The sequence below is a fragment of the Castor canadensis genome, chromosome 14 (assembly GCF_047511655.1).
Source record: "Castor canadensis chromosome 14, mCasCan1.hap1v2, whole genome shotgun sequence".
Taxonomy (NCBI): Eukaryota; Metazoa; Chordata; class Mammalia; order Rodentia; family Castoridae; genus Castor; species Castor canadensis.
The window spans coordinates 54,344,878-54,363,118 of record NC_133399.1 but is presented as its reverse complement, the minus strand read 5'-3'; the positions used below and the strand labels follow the sequence as shown (position 1 = coordinate 54,363,118).

Here is an 18,241-nt window from a genome sequence, read left to right as displayed (position 1 = left end):
ATATGCATATATGAAGATAAAGTAATGAGTCCCATTAAAATAGTAAAAAAAAAAATTAACGGGGGTTGGGAATAAGAAAGAGTAATGGGAGGTGATTTGATCAAAGCACATTATATACATGTATGGAAATATCACAATGAAACCCATACATACAATTAATATAAGATAATGATAGAATAAGAAAGTCACAAACCAATCCTAAGATTTATATGATAATGCATAATAGCCAGAATGGAGAACTTAAGCATCTTGATTTCAAAGTTTACTACAAAACGACTTTAAAAAGAGGCACTGTGGGACTTGTGTAAGGATAGACATTGAAGTCAATGTAATACATTAACAGAACGAAGGAAATATTACACAGTTGTGTCATTGGTACAGAAAAAGCATTTGAAAAAAATCCACCACCCATTCATAATTTAAAAAATGCAATTTAGAAGAAAAGAAGATTTCTTCAACATATAAAGAAACATATATGGAAAAACCTGTGGCTAATATCCTACTCAGTGGTGAAATACTGAAAGCTTTTCCTGCAAGATCAGGAATAAGACAAAGATGTCCTCTATCACAACTTGTATTCTACACAACACTGGAATTTCTAGCCAGAGCAATTAGGCAAAGGGAAAATGAAAATAGGAAGGAAGGTAAGAAAAAATGGTTTCCATATTTTGCATGTCCATAAGTGTAAGAATGAAACTGGACCCTACTTTCCACTATATACAAAAAATCAGCTCAAAATGAATCAAAAACCTAAATACAAGAGCTAAACTATGGAGGAAAATCTTGATAGCATTGAATTGGTAACAAAAGCACAGGCCACAAAAGGAAAAAGTAGATGAATCGCACTTAAAAAATTGAAAACTTTTGTGCATCAAAAAAACACTATTAACCAAGTAAAAGCAATCCTTAAAATGGGAGAGAATATTTGCAAATCATACATTTGATGATGGTTAATATCTTGAATATATGAGTTCCTACAACTCAGCAATAATAAAAACAAAAGCCCTTTCACTCATGGGCAAAGGACTTGAGTAGATATTTCTCCAGAGAAGATGTACACATGGTCAGTGAGCACACGAATAGCAACATGATTAAGTCACTAGAAAAAGACAAATCAAAATGGCAATGAAATACCATCTAACATTAATTATCGTGACTGGTACTTCCCGATCCCCAACGTAAACACACACACACATACACACACACTCTCTCTCTCTCTCTCTTACTTACACTCACACAAAGAGAAATGAGTTTTGGTGAGGTTGTAGAGAAGTTAGAGCCCTTGCATAGTGCTTCTGGGAAAGGGACAGGGCTGTGGAAACCATTTCAGTGTCTCTTTAAGAAGTTAAACATGGCCTGGCAGCCAGTGGCTCACACCTATAATCCTAGCTACTTAGGAGGTTGAAATCAGGAGAATTGAGATTTGAGGCCAGCTCAGGAGAATAGTTCTCGAGACCCTATCTCTAACCCAGAACAAAATGGGCTTGGAGGTGTGGCTCAAGCGGTACAATGCCTGCTTTGCAACCATAAAGTCATGAGTTGAAGCCTCAGTCCTACTAAAGAAAAAAGTTAAACATGGAATTATATGATTCATTTAGTAATTCCATTCCTAAGTATACAGCCAAAAGAATGAATAGTGGGGGCACCCAGATATATGTACACAGATGTTTATAGAAATATTACTTATAGTGGCCAAAAGGTGGAAACACTTACATGAGATGTCTAGAATGAGCAATCATTGAGACAGACAAAAAGTAGAATACAGTTTGCCAGGGACTAGGAGAAGGGGCAATGGAGAATTGTTGCCTAATACTTAGATAATTTCTGATTTGGGTGGTCAAAACGGTTTGAAAGTAGGTAGTGGTAATTGTTACACAACATTCTGAAAGTACGTAATGTGACACAGCTGTTCTCTTAAAAATGGTTAAAATGCCAGTGGAACAGAAGACCCAAATATGAATTCACGTGGTTATGTCCACCTGATTTTTGACAAAAGCACCCAAAAACATATGATGGAGAAAAGACAGGCTCTTTGACAAATGTTGCTTGGAAAACTGTATATCTGTATGCAGAAAACTGACTAGATCCATGTCCTTCACCCTGTATAAGTATCAACTCAAAGTAAATTAAGGACCTTAGTATAGAACCTGAAACTTTGAAGGCAGTGCAGGAAATAGCAGGGAGCACATTAGAACTAATAGGCATAGGCAATGACTTCTTAAATAGAACTCCAGTGGCTAAGCAACTAAGAGTAAGAGAAAGGATTAATAAATGGGACTACATGAAATTAAAAAGCTTCTGCACAATAAAAGAAATGGTCACCAGATTGAAGAGGCTGCCCACAGAATAGGAGAAAATCTTTGCTGGCTGTACATCTGACAAGGGATTAATAACCAGAATATATAGGGAGCTCAAAAAACTAAATTCCCCAAAAATTAATGACCCAATGAAGAAATGGGCAAATGACCTGAACAGAGCCTTTTCAAAGGAAAAAGTCCAAATGGCTAAAAAACACATGAAGAAATGCTCAGTCAACATCCCTGGCTATAAAGGAAATGCAAATCAAAACTGCATTAAGATTTCACCTCACTCCTGTTAGAATGGCAGTCATCAAGAACACAAACAACAACAAACATTGGCAAGGATGTGGGAAAAAAGGAACTCTGTTGGTGAGAATGTAAATTAGTACAACCACTGTGGAAAACAGTGTGGAGGCTCCTCAACAAAAATAGAACTGCCATATGATCCAGCAATACTGCTTTTAGGGACATACCCAAAGGAATGTGAGTCAGGTTATAATAAAGACACCCGCACACCCATGTTCACTGCAGCATTGTTCACAATATCTAAGCTATGGAAACAGCTAAGATGTCCCACTACTGATGAGCAGATTTTAAAAATATATATTTATATACTATGGAATTTTATTCAGCCGCAAAGAAGAATGAAATTTTGTCACTTGAAGGTAAATGGATGGAATTGGAGAACGTCATCTTAAGTGAAGTTAGCCAGGCTCAGAAAGCCAAAAGCTGCATGTTTTCCCTCATATGTGGACTACAGACCTAATAAAAATATAAGCAATATTATGAAAACAGGTCACGCTACAGGGAGGGCACATACAAGAGAGGAGGGTAAAAGAAGGAAGTTAAGAATGTGAATATGGTTGAGGTACTTTCTATACATGCATGAATATAGAAGTTTTAAACCTGTTCAAATCACTGTAAGAAAGGGACTAAGGAAAAAAATAGGGGGGGATGAACCAACTCAGGTTATAATACATATATATATATGGAAATGTCACAATGAAACTGTATAGCTAACAGAACACGAAGGTAAAACAGGTCCTATTTGGGGATTTGGTACCAGTGAGAAGGAAGGAAACAAGGAAAGGGTGTAGGAGGGTGAAAATGGTCAAAATATTATGTACTCATGTATGAAAATGGAAAAATGAGACCTACTGAGACTATTCCAGGAATGTGGGGAGAGGGGAATAAAGGAGAATGATGGAGTGGGTGAGTTCAACTATGATATATTGTAAGAACTTTTGTAAATGTTACAGTGTACCCTTAGCACAACAATAATATGATCATAAAAAAAAAAGAAAAACAAGGTAAATATTTAAAAAATGGTTAAAATGTTGAAATAATTTCCTAAGACTGCTGTGACTTGAACTTTTACTCAAGAAAAATGGTAGTTTTTACCTAGTATGCATGAGATCCTAGGTTTAATTCCTATTATCACAAAAAGAAAATAACAACAAAAAAAGTTGGTGATTTTATCTGTTAAAATTAATGCTTGTGATAGGGTTTCTTATGAAAATTGTATCACTTAAATTAAAGAGATCACTGTGGTTTTTATTAATCTTGTATTCATCTCTGTTTAATTATAGGGTTAATGCCTCTGGGAAGTCAGGAATCTTCAGACAGCCTGGCTGCAGAAATTATTACACCTGAAATCAGGTAAAGAGACTGACTGATCTTGACAGTCACCCAGCACAGTATTCTTTTTTTTTTTCTTTTATTATTCATATGTGCATACAAGGCTTGGTTCATTTCTCCCCCCTGCCCCCACCCCCTCCCTTACCACCCACTCCACCCCCTCCCTCTCCCCGCAACCCCCTCAATACCCAGCAGAAACTATTTTGCCCTTATTTCTAATTTTGTTGTAGAGAGAGTATAAGCAATAACAGGAAGGAACAAGAGTTTTTGCTGGTTGAGATAAGGATAGCTATACAGGGTATTGACTCACATTGATTTCCTGTGCGTGGATGTTACCTTCTAGGTTAATTCTTTTTGATCTAACCTTTTCTCTAGTACCTGTTCCCCTTTTTCTATTGGCCTCAGTTGCATTTAAGGTCAGCACAGTATCCTTGGAGAAAACTTACTCACCTACGATATAAAGAGGACCAATTCCTCTTTATCGCTAACACTTTCAACAGTTACACTTTCACTATTACATTTCCATGTTTCAGCATGTTAGATGCTTTTTTCAACTGACCCAACAGAGGACCTGTTTTTCTTATTTCAGTAGGATTGTCTTTCACACATACAAAGCAAAGTATTACTTCCTTAGCAAACATTTAAACAGTGAAAACACCTGACCCAAACACAAAGGCCATACTCAGCTATCAGCCTGCAAAGTAATTAATTATGAAAATTTGTCTATTAACCACTTGGAATAGTCTGAGAAAAATACAGTGCTGTAGATAGGAGGTAATCTCTCTTCGTTTACTTGTCCTTCAGTAATACTTCTCCTTTTTATTTAACCACAGCATTTTAGAAATTCCATTTCATTAGTACATACATAGTATATGAATAAAAATGGAGACAGGAAACCAAGTGTCCAGAGGAGAATGATTAATCCTGAATGTTCCCTTCACCTTTTCTGGGCCTAGTTGCCCCCTTTAAAAATGGGCACTAGTCTTGATACTTCAGAACATCTTTGGGAATATTAAATGGGATGCTTGTTTAAGAGTTTTATAACTGAAATTGAAATAAGTATTCAAATACTTACAGAATAAATGAAGATAATATTTTTATTTTGGGCTGATGGGGTGGCTCAAGTGGTAGTGCACCTGCCTAGCAATCATGAGGCCAGTTTCAACCCCCAGGAAACTCAGTGAAACCCCAGTGGAAAAAAAAGTGGCATGTTATTTGTTAACATTTAAGAACAAGCCAGCCACTAGTGGCTAACTTCTATAATCCTGGCCACTCAGGAGGAAAAGATCAGAAAGATCAAAGTTCAAAGCCAATGTGGGCAAATAGTTCATGAGACAGTATTTCGAAAATACCCAACATATAACAGGGCTGACAGAATGTTTCAAGTTGTAAAGTACCTGCCTAGCAAGCGTGAAACCCTGAATTCAAACCCCAGTACCACCACCAAAAAAAAGAAAAAAAAGTAATACAGAAGAGGAGAGGAGTGAAAGATAACATCAAGACTAGAAGTATCTTATGTACCTTTTACTTTTTTGCCTTCTGATATGCCTGCATTGTGACTGAACTAATAAAAGCAATTGAATGAATGAACACTTACAATTTATGAATATTCTCAAATGAAAATTTATATTTATAAACATTCTACATTTTATATAAATTTCTATATTTATATATTTGCAAAATAAATTCATAGCATGTCATAAACATTGGGTTAATATTTTATATTTTTCATTGATATTGAAGGTATTAAAAATTGGAAACTTCAAACTTAGGATAAAAGATTAAAGTGGCATAACTTTTCTCTTGAGCTAATTATTAGTATGTGTCTCTTGCCTAAAAATGTGCCTGTCTTTTAACTAAAAAATTATTTTTCTTGGAATTAATCTTAAGGAACTAGCCAAGGACATATACAAACATATTTATAAAATGAGTCCTTATTAACATGTTAAAGCTCAAAATTGATCATCTAAATGCCAATAATTAGGCATTACTTAAATAATGATTTGTTTATGTAGTCTAACATTACCTTGCTTTTTTTTTTTAAAAAAAAAGTTTGCATGTGTGTCTATCTATATGCAAAGAATTAAAAGAATGTATTTCAACAGTATCATTATGAGAGGTTACATTTTCTTTTCATTTTTCTTTTTTTATCCTCTATAATGTAAATGCGTTTTCTTTGTAATTTTTTTGCCTCATACAAAATATCAATTTTTTAATAATTTCTTGGATCAAGTCATAAATTTGATTCATCTTTTCAGTAGCAAAAGTAAAAGTGCTTTATAAAAACTTATGATGTTTACAAAATAAGAGCTTTTATGTATGTGTTTTCGTTTTGATTTGTGTTTTGTTTTTCATAAGCACAATTTTGCATAGTATTTGGTATCTGATAATACTGTCTTCATGGAACCTTCTAAAGGTGACTCTGTAAAGAAAAGAATGAATTATGTCTTCAACAAATATGTCTTTAATATGCATTAATTTTCAGTTATATTATCCCTTTAGTATATATGATGACAAGTTCTGTGTGGCTGTTACATTTAACATTCCTCAATGTATGCTTTTGGCATAGCACAAAGAGCCCAAAGCAATACAGCTAGTAACCTGACTTTATTGTTATTATTACAATAATATAATTTTGCATATCTATAGGAATGGGTGTAAAATGAACAGTTAAAGACAGTTCTCACTGAATACCTCTTACTAGCAAATATTTGGTAATTTAAGAGCATAGCTTTAGAGACCATGTTTTCTTATGAGAACCAAAGAAAAGCTAAATTTATTCATATCCTAAGTATTTAAATTGGGAGGGAAATAGGATTCGAAATTTCCTACATTATAGGCCATGATATGTAGAAACTCTGTTATCTTCAGATTATCCATTCTAAAACAAACTTAAAATCTGAAAGGTAATGTCTTAACAGTTATGAAGGAACTAAATTCATTGCAAGTACTTTACTTTTCATTTGTATTCTATGTATTGTATCTGTAATTGTGTATGGCTGGATTTTGGTACTTGTATTGTTCTAATATAACACATAATCAGTTTTTGTTTTGCTCATTCAGGGAGAAACTTATTCGTCTTCAGCATGAGAATAAGATGTTAAAAATTCATCAGGAAGGGTCAGACAATGAAAAAATTGCCTTATTGCAGAGCCTTCTAGATGATGCAAACCTACGCAAGAATGAACTAGAGACAGAGAATAGGTAAGAGTATACATAGGTGGCAATGTCCAGCCACAGGTTATCTCTCTTGGCATTGATTTTGATTCCTTTAAATAAAGGTTTGAATTGTAGTTTGAAAAGTTTCTGTGTAAAGAGTATTTTAATCTGTTTCTCCATTTTTGGACAGGCTTGCCAAAAAGTCTCATGCTTGTTATAATAGCATTATTCTCGTTTTTTTCCAAGCAAGATGATACCAAAACTCTAGTCTTTCTAATCATTAATTAAAACTAGAGCATTTGTTGGGTGTGGTGGTGCATGCTACCACATGTAATCACAGCTACTTGGGAGGTTCTGGAGGCAGAAGGAGCTTGAGTTTGAGACCAACCCAGGCAAAGTTTGTGAGACCAAAAACAAAAACAAAAACAAAAAACAAAAAACAAAAAAGGGCTGGTTACATAGTTCAAGTGGTAGAGAGCTTGCCTGGTATGTACAAAGCCCTGGATTCCATCCCCAGTACCGTAAAGGGAAAAAAAGGGAGGGGAATTTAAAAAATGTGATCATTAACTCAATCTTTCAGAACAGTTGTAATTTGGAATTGATGATGAGGTCATTAAAGTTTACACTCTTTTCACAGGCAAATGTTTCTTTTCTTTTTTTTTTTTTATTCATATGTGCATACAAGGCTTGGTTCATTTCTCCCCCCTGCCCCCACCCCCTCCCTTACCACCCACTCCGCCCCTTCCCTCTCCCAGCCCCAATACCCAGCAGAAACTATTTTGCCCTTATTTCTAATTTTGTTGTAAAGAGAGTATGAGCAATAATAGGAAGGAACAAGGGTTTTTGCTGGTTGAGATAAGGATAGCTATACAGGGCATTGACTCACATTGATTTCCTGTGCGTGGGTGTTACCTTCTAGGTTAATTCTTTTTGATCTAACCTTTTCTCTAGTACCTGTTCCCCTTTTCCTATTGGCCTCAGTTGCTTTAAGGTATCTGCTTTAGTTTCTCTGCGTTAAGGGCAACAAATGCTAGCTAGTTTTTTAGGTGTCTTACCTACAGGCAAATGTTTCAAAGGATCACTTGGTGTGAAGTGGAATTGACAAAGCCTTTTTTTTCTAATCTGTTATTTTTTGTGACCCTGAAAGAATATTCTTTCTTACGTGAGCAATTCAATTATTTTGGGAATCTAGAATATGCAAATTTGACCAAAAAAAATCACTCTTCTGTTTATAAGTTTTTGGTGTAGTCATTCAAAGTCAGTTACTTTAACAATAGCTTTTTGTTTTATATTTTGTTTGACAGTCTTTTGGTTCTTTCCCTTTTTGAAATTCTTTCTCAGACATAATACTGTCTTTTTTCTTATGACTGTGATATACTTTCTTTCAGGGATTCAACTTTTTTATTATTTTTATTAATAGTTTCACAGTTTACTTGCTGTTACAGATTCTCTGTGTGTGTGTGGGGGGGGGGTCCTTTATTGTACATTTACATTGTGGCACTTAACAAAGATTCTTACAATGTATCAGATTCTGTGTTCTTTATGCCTGATTGATATGGCATTTCCCAGGTGAGAGTCAGTCTTGCAAGTCCCCTTTAAGTTCTAAAGCTGCTGGGGCACAATCAGCAAACAGTGTAAATTGGTATAACTTCATTTTTCAATTCTAGTTTTTGTTTTCTATGGGTTTCTATCCAGGAAACTGTTGCCTCTGTCAGTATCTTGAAGTGTTCATCTATGTTTTCTTCTAGTACTTTCAGAATTTCAGAACTTACATTAAATCTGATCCATTTTCAGTGGATTTTTGTATATGGTGAGAGACAGGGATCTAGTTTCAATCTTCTACATGTGGAGATCTGGTTTTCTCAGCACCGTTAAAGAGGCTGTCTTTTCTCTTCAATGAATGTTTTAGGGCTGGTGGAGTGACTCAAGTGGTAGAGCACCTGCCTAGCAAGCATGAGGCCCTGAGTTGAAGCCCCAGTACCATAAAAAAAGAAAAAAAAGATGGGATTTCAACAAATGTTTTGGGCACCTCTGTTGTGAATTAGTTGGCTGAAGGTTCCATAGATGTATGGGTCTGTTTTTATGACAATACCATGCTGTTTTGTTACTATAGCTCTGTAGCAGGTTGGTTTTTGTTTTTTGGGTTTTTTTTTCTGGTTGGTTAATTAGTTGGATTTTTTCGGGGGGGTGGGGGAGTGTTGTGGTGGGTTTGAACTCAGGGCTTGACTTTCACACTTCCTAGGCAGGTGCTATACCACTTAATTACAACTTTAGCCCGTGTAGTGTGTTTTGAAATAAAATATTGTAGTGCCTCCAGGATTAGTCTTCTTGCTCAAGATTGCTTTGGTTTTTTAGTGTTTTGTGCTTCCATATTAATTTTAGAATTTTTCTGTGAAGAATATCATTGAAATTTTGGTGGGAGTTGCATTGAATCTGTAAATTGCTTTGGATATACTATACATTTAACATTTAGCAATATTAATTCCATTTTAATAATGTTAATTCTCCCAATTCATGAACATAGGTGATTTTTCCATTTTCTACTGTCTTTTTCAATTTTTCTTTTAGTAATTTTCATTATTGAGGTCTTTCACATCCTTAGTTAGTTCATTCCTAGGTATATTTTTTATGGCCGTTGTGAATGGGATTGTTTTCCTGATTTCTTCCTCAGTGAGTTTATTATTGGTTTATAGAAAGCTACCAGTTTTTGTACCCTGCTACTTTACTGAATTTGTTTATCAGCATTAAAAGTTTCTTGGTAGAGGCTTTAGGATTTTCTGCATATAGAATCATATCATCTACAAACAGGGATGATTTGACTTCCTTCTGTCCTATTGGTATGCATTTTGTTTCTTTCTCTTCCCTGATAGCTCTGGCTAGAATTTCTAGAATTATGTTGAATAAGAGTGGTGAGAGTAGGCACCTCTATTACTTTTTGTTGGATTTATTTTGGCTCACAGTTTCAGAGGTTCAATCTATGTTCAACTGGCTTCATTGCTCTTAGGTCTAAGGTGAAGCAGAAGAATATCATGGCAAGAAACATATTGTAGAACAAAGCTGCTCACTTCATTGTTGCCAGGAACTAGAGAGAGAGAGCAAAAAGCCAGGGGCAAGATATACTTTTAACAACACACCCTCACTGACTTCTATTCTCCACCCAGGCCCCAACTCCTAGCTTCCACCACCTCCCGGTAATTCCATGAAGTTATGAACCATCAGTGGATTCATTAATTGACTTGGACAGAGTCCTCATGATCCAGTCACTTCTAGCATCTTCATCAGCTGAGAATCAAGCCTTCCTCACATGACTCTTGGGGCACTTCATTTCCAAACCATAACAACAACACCCATGTCTTATTCCTGATCTTAGAGGAAATGCTTCCAGTTTTCACCCAGTTAGTATGATATTGGCTATGGGTTTGTCATATGTAACCTTTATTATGTTGAGGCATAATCCTTTATGTATGGCTTAAGAGGTAGAGTACCTGCTTTGGAAGCACCAAGCCCTGAGTTCAAACCCCAGTCCCACCAAAAAAAAAAAAAAAAAAATTGGGTGAAATTCAAATTTTTGTTTGAAGTCTTTTCATTACTGCCTCAACTTTATTAGTTTTACTGATTTATTCAGGATTTTTTTATTGGTTCAATTTTGGTGGGTCATGTGTATAGACCCTAGCTTTTCCAATTTATTGGTATATAATCCCAGATAATCCTTCAAATTTCAGTACTATCTATTGTAAGGTCTCCCTTTTCATCTCTAAGTTAATCATTTTGTGTGTGGCGGCACTGGGGGAATGTCTTCTCTCTTTAGTTTAACTAAAGTTTTGTCAGTTCTATCTTTTTAAAGAATCAACTCTAATTTCATTGATGCGTTGTATTGTTCCTTTAATTACTATTTCATTTGTTTCTGCTTTGGTCTTCATTATTTTTTCCTTCTACTGATTTTGGGGTTGGTTTGTTCTTGTTTTTCTAAGACCTTATAGTGCATCTTTTTTTTTTTTATTTGAGATTTTGTTTTTATATAGGTACTCATTGCTGTAAACTCATAGTACTTCTTTTACTATATCTTATTGGTTTTATATGTTGTATTTCCATTTTGGTTTGATTCAAGAAATTTTAAATTTTCACCGGACTTCTTCAGTGACCCACTATTCATTTGGTTGTGTGTTGTTCAGTCTCCATGCGTTTGTATAGTTTCTCTTGCTAATTTCTAATTTAATTCCATTATGATCAGATAAGATGCAAGAAATTATTTCATTTTTTTAATTTGTTAAGACTTGCTTTGTGGCCTGATGTATGGTCTATTTTGGGAAAAGTTCCATGTGCTAATTAAAAGAATGTGTATTCTATAGCTATTGGGTGGAACATTACACAGATGCCTGCTAAGTCCATTTGATGCATAGTGTAAATCTTTACCACTTCACCAAAGTATTTGTTCCTAAAATAAACAGTCATCTCTTAAATGGCTGATCCATTGTGAGCATCTCTTTACTTTATTCAATGTTGCTTATTTCCTCCTTCAAACTTCTTTTTTCTCTTTTTTTTTTCTTTTTTTTTTTTTTTGTGTGTGTGTGTGTGGTATCAGAGTTTGAACTCAGGGCCTCATGCTTGGTAGGCAGGCACTCTTACCATTTCAGCCATGCCACCAACCCTTTTTTTGCTTTAGCTATTTTTCCAGTAGAGTCTCATGTTTTTGCCCAAGGCAATCTTCCTACCTATGCCTCTGGAAGAACTGGGATGACAAGCAGGCACCACTATGCCTGGCTTGTTGGTTGAGATGTGGTCTTGCTAACTTTTTGACCAGGCTGGACTTGAGCTGCAGTCCTCCTGATCTGTCTTCCAAGTAGCTGGGATTATAGGCATGAGCCACCATGTCCAGCCCTTAAACATTTTTTTATTTCAGTAACACCCCACCCTTGTTTCCTTTAATTCTCTGATTTTTCTTCATGGTGAGGTTCCACTTTCTATCTCTTGAGTGATCTGCTATGGCTGTCTTTGTTCCATATTTCTACTATATTTCACATTCCTTCTGACAGTACTATTTATGCTCATGACTTCAGTTAACACCAGATTGCTCCCAAATGTGTTTGCTCAACTCAGAATTTTGTTTCTGCTTCAAGCTCAGATATCTAGGACAGGGGCTCCAGCAAGCAGGACAGGCTGTAGCTTCTGCGGATGTTTTTCACTTGGAGTGTCAATGTGGGTGTGTAGCCTGGCCTCCCTGAGTCTGCTCCTCCTGTAGAAAGTTTGATGGAAACTAACTATCTCACAGTGTTTCCTAAGGTGCTTGAGATTTCTAGTGATGATTCAAATGTAGTTTTTGGTAGACACATTTAAAAATTTTTATCTCAGTGATTTATCTGAAATTCATTTCAGTATGTTTATGAAGACTATGTGTCAGGCACTGCTCAGCAATAGGATATATACATTTCTCTCCTCAAGGAATGTACAATCTAGTGGAGAGGCAAAAAGGTAAACAAGATACAATGAGATAAATACTTTAAAACACTACACAGAGATACACAAGGCACCCAGCTTAACTAACCTAGGGTATAAAAACAAAAAGTAGTTTAAAAACTTACTTAAAATCTGAGAATATGAAATGTAAAAAGTTCATGAGAGACCTAATTTTATCATTTTCTCAAGGCCAGGAGAACAGGCATCCAGGCATTCAGACAACTAGCTCTGGGATCCTGACTCTAAAGATAACCAACCGTGATCTGGAATTGGAGGCAGCTTATGGTGTCCTAAATTTTATGTGTACTTCCAATACTCTTTTTTGTGATTGTTATCTGTAGTCACTTTTTGTTTGCCTTGTTTGTTTTTTTTTTTTTTGTCTTTTTTGTTTTGCTTTTTTTTCCTATTTTTTCCTTCTTTTTTTTTTTTTTTTTTTTTTCGGTGCTGGGGACCAAACTCAGGGCCTTACACTTGCCAGGCAAGCGCTCTTCCACTGAGCTAAATCCCCAATCCCTGTAGTCACTTTTTGGTACTGACCTCTGCTAGTATTTTTATTAAAAAATACATACAGGTTATACATTTTGCCAAAAAAGCAAAGGAGAGAAAAAAAATGAAAACAGAAATTTTAAGCAATATGAAAAAATAAGCTTTGTTCATGAATGAGGCTGCTACTATACTTCTGCTGCATATACTACTATTATAACGTGAATCTGAGTTTGCTAATTATTCTTTCTCTGTAACCAACAAGACAGCCAAAGCAAAAAAAGGAATGAATAAGTCTGTACTTGGAAAATTAATGTGCCTTTAATTTCTAGGCTGGTGAATCAGAGACTTCTGGAAGTGCAATCACAGGTCGAAGAACTGCAGAAATCTTTACAGGATCAAGGCTCAAAAGCAGGAGATGTAAGTTCTGGCATGTACTGCAATAGCCCAGAAGTTTCACAAAATGTTGAGAAAAGCTATAACTTCTACCTTTTGCTCAATGCTTGCAAATCAAAATAATTTAATGTTATACTAGTTCTAGAAAAGAAACAGTGCTTTCCTTTTTACTAGCATTCCTGTTTAAAAAAAAAAAGGCCCATATTCATATTCACTCTGCTGGTAATTAGAAGTTCATTTGTAGTTATCTGCCAGGGGATTAACAAGGCTTTACGTTTTAAATGCTCTCAACTTAAAGGTGAAGTGCAGAGTTTTCCCTATGGTCAAAAAAAAAAAAAAAAAAAAGTTCAAATAGGAATTTTTAATCTAAACTTGATATTTAAGAAAATAAGGCCATCCCTAGAATCCCAATATCTCTAAATTTCTGAATCCCTCCTACTTGTCTCCTTCCCCCACAGTGACTTTTCAAATATTCCTTTAGCATTCTACATATCTCTGCACAGCTCTTCTGCAATTGGCACACTACCACCAGAATATGGGACCTGTACTGAGCCTAGGACAATGGCTTCTTTCACCTCCACATGGCAACTGTCCTTCATGGAGCTTAGGTAGCACATCATAGTTAGTTTCTAGAGAAAGCATAAATAAGTCAGAATTAGAAAATCCTTTACATTTAATAAGCAGTAGTATATAGTAGACCGAAGAGTTATAAACTGTTCAAAGATAATGTAGAGAATTAAAAAACAAACAAATAAATTTTACTCATCAGTCTTTTCTGCAGCCAGCTGCCATGTTTCTTTGTTGCCAGTGAAGTTTGCTGTAATCTCTGGCATTTGAGTATAAATTTACATGTTTAATTCCATCAGTGTGGTCACAGGTCAGCGTGGGGGGATCAACTTCAAAACTGTGGATTCAGGCACCCAGCCTTTCTAACCTAGGGTATAAAAACAAAAAGGAGTTAAAAACCTACTTAAAATCTGAGAGTACAAAATGTAAAAAGCTCATGAGAGACCTAATTTTATCATTTTCTCCTCATCTACACCTAGTTTATGTTGGCAACTTGCCGCCTTTCTGATTTGTTAGGCAAATGCTCTACTACTTGAGCCATGCCTCCAGCCCCTGATTTGTGATTTCAGCTTATCCTTTAATGTGTTGGTAGTCATTTTAGATTGCAGGTTGAGTCTCAGCTCCTATCATTGTTGCCAACATTTAGTCACCTTATGCCCTTATTAAAATGGAAATAGTTTAAAATGTCATAGTTTTTTCCCCTTTTTCCTTATTTATTTATTTGGTGCTGAGGATAGAAACAAGTGCTCTGCCACTGATCCATCTCCCTACCCCAGTATCATGCTTTTAAAAAAACATGTTATTATCAAAACTGCTACATTACAAAGAGGTAAAGCAAAACCACCATTAATGTACAACAAAAATAGGACTAGCAGAGTGACTAAACTGCCCAGGTTATAATGAGATATCTGGCTCTAAACTAAGCAGGAATCCCCTCTGAGCTCTTCTCTCCCTGTAGACAAGATTCAGGTAAAAAAAACTTTCTCTGTTTTGAAGCTCCACCTCTAAATACTTTGGAGTAGTAAATATATACTACAAGATATGTGATTCTTTCCCCCAACAGACTTTTGATATTTGTGTGTTACTTTTCTCTTCATTAACCTGCAGTGTTACATCTCAGAACATAAGACATAGAATAACCTGCCAGATGGAATTGGTCCCTCTGAAGAGCAATCTAATTTCTGCCTTTTTCTGTTATCAAAAACAGTCTTTTCATGTAACCTTAAGTCAGAATAGGTTGCTTTGCATATTTTTATTATTATTTTTATGTCATTTGTTTTTAGCATGGAAGCAGAAAAACATTGTTAAATCCAGTCATATGGATAATTTGAGCTAGCCACAGTGTATAAAACTCCTGAGAACAAGACAGGATGAGGAGACCATAGAAGAAAGAAAAATGTACATTACTGAAAAAAATGCATATCTTTTACTTCTGTTCATGAATTACTAAATCATTCTTCTCTTGGCTGCTGTGTTTGCTTCATACTAATGTGTCCTCTCTGTCTCTTGGCATGGTTTCTGCTCAAGGCTATTGTAAGTATGGCTTCCTGGTCATTTTCATCTGTTTAGCAGTGTTTAGATTTATACAGTATCTGACATCATAGGTGATGACTTTGAAATTTTAAATTGAGACAATTCTTTGCAAAATGAACTTGTTTTTTACAATTAAGATATTGAAAGGATATTAGAAATTCAAACAATAGAGAAGTCTGCTCTTGAGTCCCCTCTCTCCCTCATCTCATTCCTGCTCTGCCTTTTACTATAATTAATTCATTTATATAAGTTATAAATGAATATAGGAGTCTTGACACTGGCTTCTGGTTGCAGTCCGTCTTCCTCCTGCCATATATTTGAACAGTAATAGTCTTCGGTTTGGAGGGATCCTGCCTCATAGAAGGTAGAAGGTCGTGCATGGATTTCAGAGTCTGGGAGACCTGGGGTTTTAATTTTGGATCTGCTACTTGAAAGCTACTGAGTATTTTCAGTCTCATCTTCTTCAACTGCAAGATGGGGCTAATAGTTGTGAGGTTTACATAAGGCAATTAGTTGCATATGACATGCTTTATTGCATTGCCTGGTATATTAACTACCTATTTAATTATTTCATTACATATCATCTAAGAGTTAAAATTAATTTTGCTAGAGTCTACTTAAAGCATGAGTACAAAATTAAAGTTTTTTTTTTTATTTACATTTTTATCCTTTGTACTAAAGAGGGAACAAGTAATAGTCACTGGTTAGTAAGATTATGATCTGTTTGTATATTTGCAGGAAAGTGAGTTTGAATTATTTCTAAGCTGTGTTAGAATAGTCTTGAATAAGACCCAGGCATGGTGTCATATGCCTGTAATACCAACACTCTGAAAGGTGAGGCAAGAGAGTCTTGAGTTTAAGGCCAACCTGGACTACATAGTGAGATCCTTTCTAAAAACAAAACAAAGAAAAAGAATAAACTTGAATAAATAGTTATGGTGATTGTTATTAAATAAGGCAACTAAGAATTTAAGAGCTTACTGTGAGAGGGTTTTCTCCCCTCCAGCTGCTATTGATCAGTTGGACAATGTGTTTTATAAGCCTAGATTATTGTGTTCTCACTGAATTAATGATATAACCATTTATCTCAAAATGAAATTTTTCATAAAATTCATTATTAATATGTACCCTTACAGGTATTTGATTATGAAACTTAACCAGTGTTCCTATATAGAGTACCCTATTGTATATCTAGGTCAGTTTTGATCTTCTGCTTTTCAGAAGACCATTTTTTAAAGATACCAGTTGAAGCTAGATACTCCAACATATTAAATCCGTGCATATTTCCATCTTTCACGATTCTCATACTATTGCATAAATTATCTGTTACCTGTGCACAACCATAAGTCAGTAACTATGGAAATTGATCTGAGACTTTATCATGATAAAGGAAAATAACACAGCAGATAAAAAATGTCTTAGGGAAAGTCTGTTATTAGAGTACTTTCAGGCATACCAAGTCCAAGAATATCAGGTCTATGCGTAGGTAGCTTTTAAATTCCCTTCCCTGAATATAGAGAAATCACATATACCATTTCTGAGTATTTTATACTGATTGCTATCACTTACGGATGGCTCTCCCTATTTATTAGAAAAATAAACTGAGGAATATTGTGGTTTGAATTCATTGTCCATAGAAATTACTGAGGGCCCACTCAAAGTTAGTTACTATGTGTAGTAGGAGTATTTTTAAAAATAATTTGTTAGTTAAAATTTAAGTAATTGATTTTCATTTTCCATTTTCAGTCAGTTCTTCTAAAAAAGAAGCTTGAAGAACATCTGTAAGTATAAAAGCTGTTGAGACTCCTTATATTATGGGAAAAAAGTGCTTTGTGTTGGGGGTTTCAGAGGATCTAGACAATGGCACATGTGTCTATGAAGATAGAAGAAATTCTAATGCATGTTAATAATGTCTTCAGGGTCATTTCCCCTTCCTACTCCCGAGGTCCTTAGGTCTAAACACTGACTGTGTTAGATCTTTTTCTCTCAAATGAGACTTCATATCTTTGTTGTAGTATTTATAGTCATAGTTAGGAGTTTGAGATGCTAAATCAAGGGTCAAAAACCTTTTATTTGAAGGGTCAGGTAGTGATTACTTATTCTTAGCCTCTGTCCCTCTGCTGTGCTATTGTAGCTTGAAAGCTGCTGTGCACAGTATGAAACTATCAGTGGTGACCATGCTGTGATAAAACTTTATAACATACCTCAAAGACAGGTACCCAGCTGCCTGCAGCGAAGACTGTGGTTTGCCAACCCTAAAGAGTGGCCAGCCAAAATTTCTTTTTAAGTAAACCATTTGAAGTATACAGCTTGTTACTAGCATATTTTCAAGTATTTCCATGAATTACAAACATCTAAAAGGTGGATGTTAATTTTGATCTTTAATGAAGAAATGTTCAGCCTGGCACTAGTTGTTCATGCTTATAATCCTAAACTACTTGGGAGTCTGAGTCAGGAGGATCATGATTTGAGATCAGCCTGGGCAAATATTTTACCAGACCCTCAGTCCCACCAAAAAAGAAAAAAGAAAGAAAGAAAAAGAAGAAATCTTCATCTGTCCTTATCTAAGGTTCACCATGTAACAACCTTAATCCTTTCTGAAATTACTTTCTAGCAAAACTCCTTAAAGGCAATGGTTATGACTTGGTAGCCTGTTGGAGTATTAACAGTTACACTAGGTTAAGACAGGTATCCTCAGTGCCACAGAGATA

At 35.4% G+C, this 18,241-nt stretch overlaps 1 protein-coding gene across 4 annotated transcripts in view; it reads left to right on the top strand.

Annotated features, from left to right (window-relative positions):
• The window catches only part of Hook3 (hook microtubule tethering protein 3), a 113,789-nt gene that overhangs the window by 69,372 nt on the left and 26,176 nt on the right, over positions 1-18,241 (top strand). For all 4 annotated transcript variants that reach the window (XM_074054578.1, XM_074054576.1, XM_074054577.1 and 1 more), the window contains 4 exons: positions 3,890-3,959; positions 7,002-7,142; positions 13,367-13,454; positions 17,277-17,311. In XM_074054578.1, the coding sequence (XP_073910679.1) occupies positions 3,890-3,959; positions 7,002-7,142; positions 13,367-13,454; positions 17,277-17,311 (334 nt within the window). The remainder of the gene's footprint in view (positions 1-3,889; positions 3,960-7,001; positions 7,143-13,366; positions 13,455-17,276; positions 17,312-18,241) is intronic.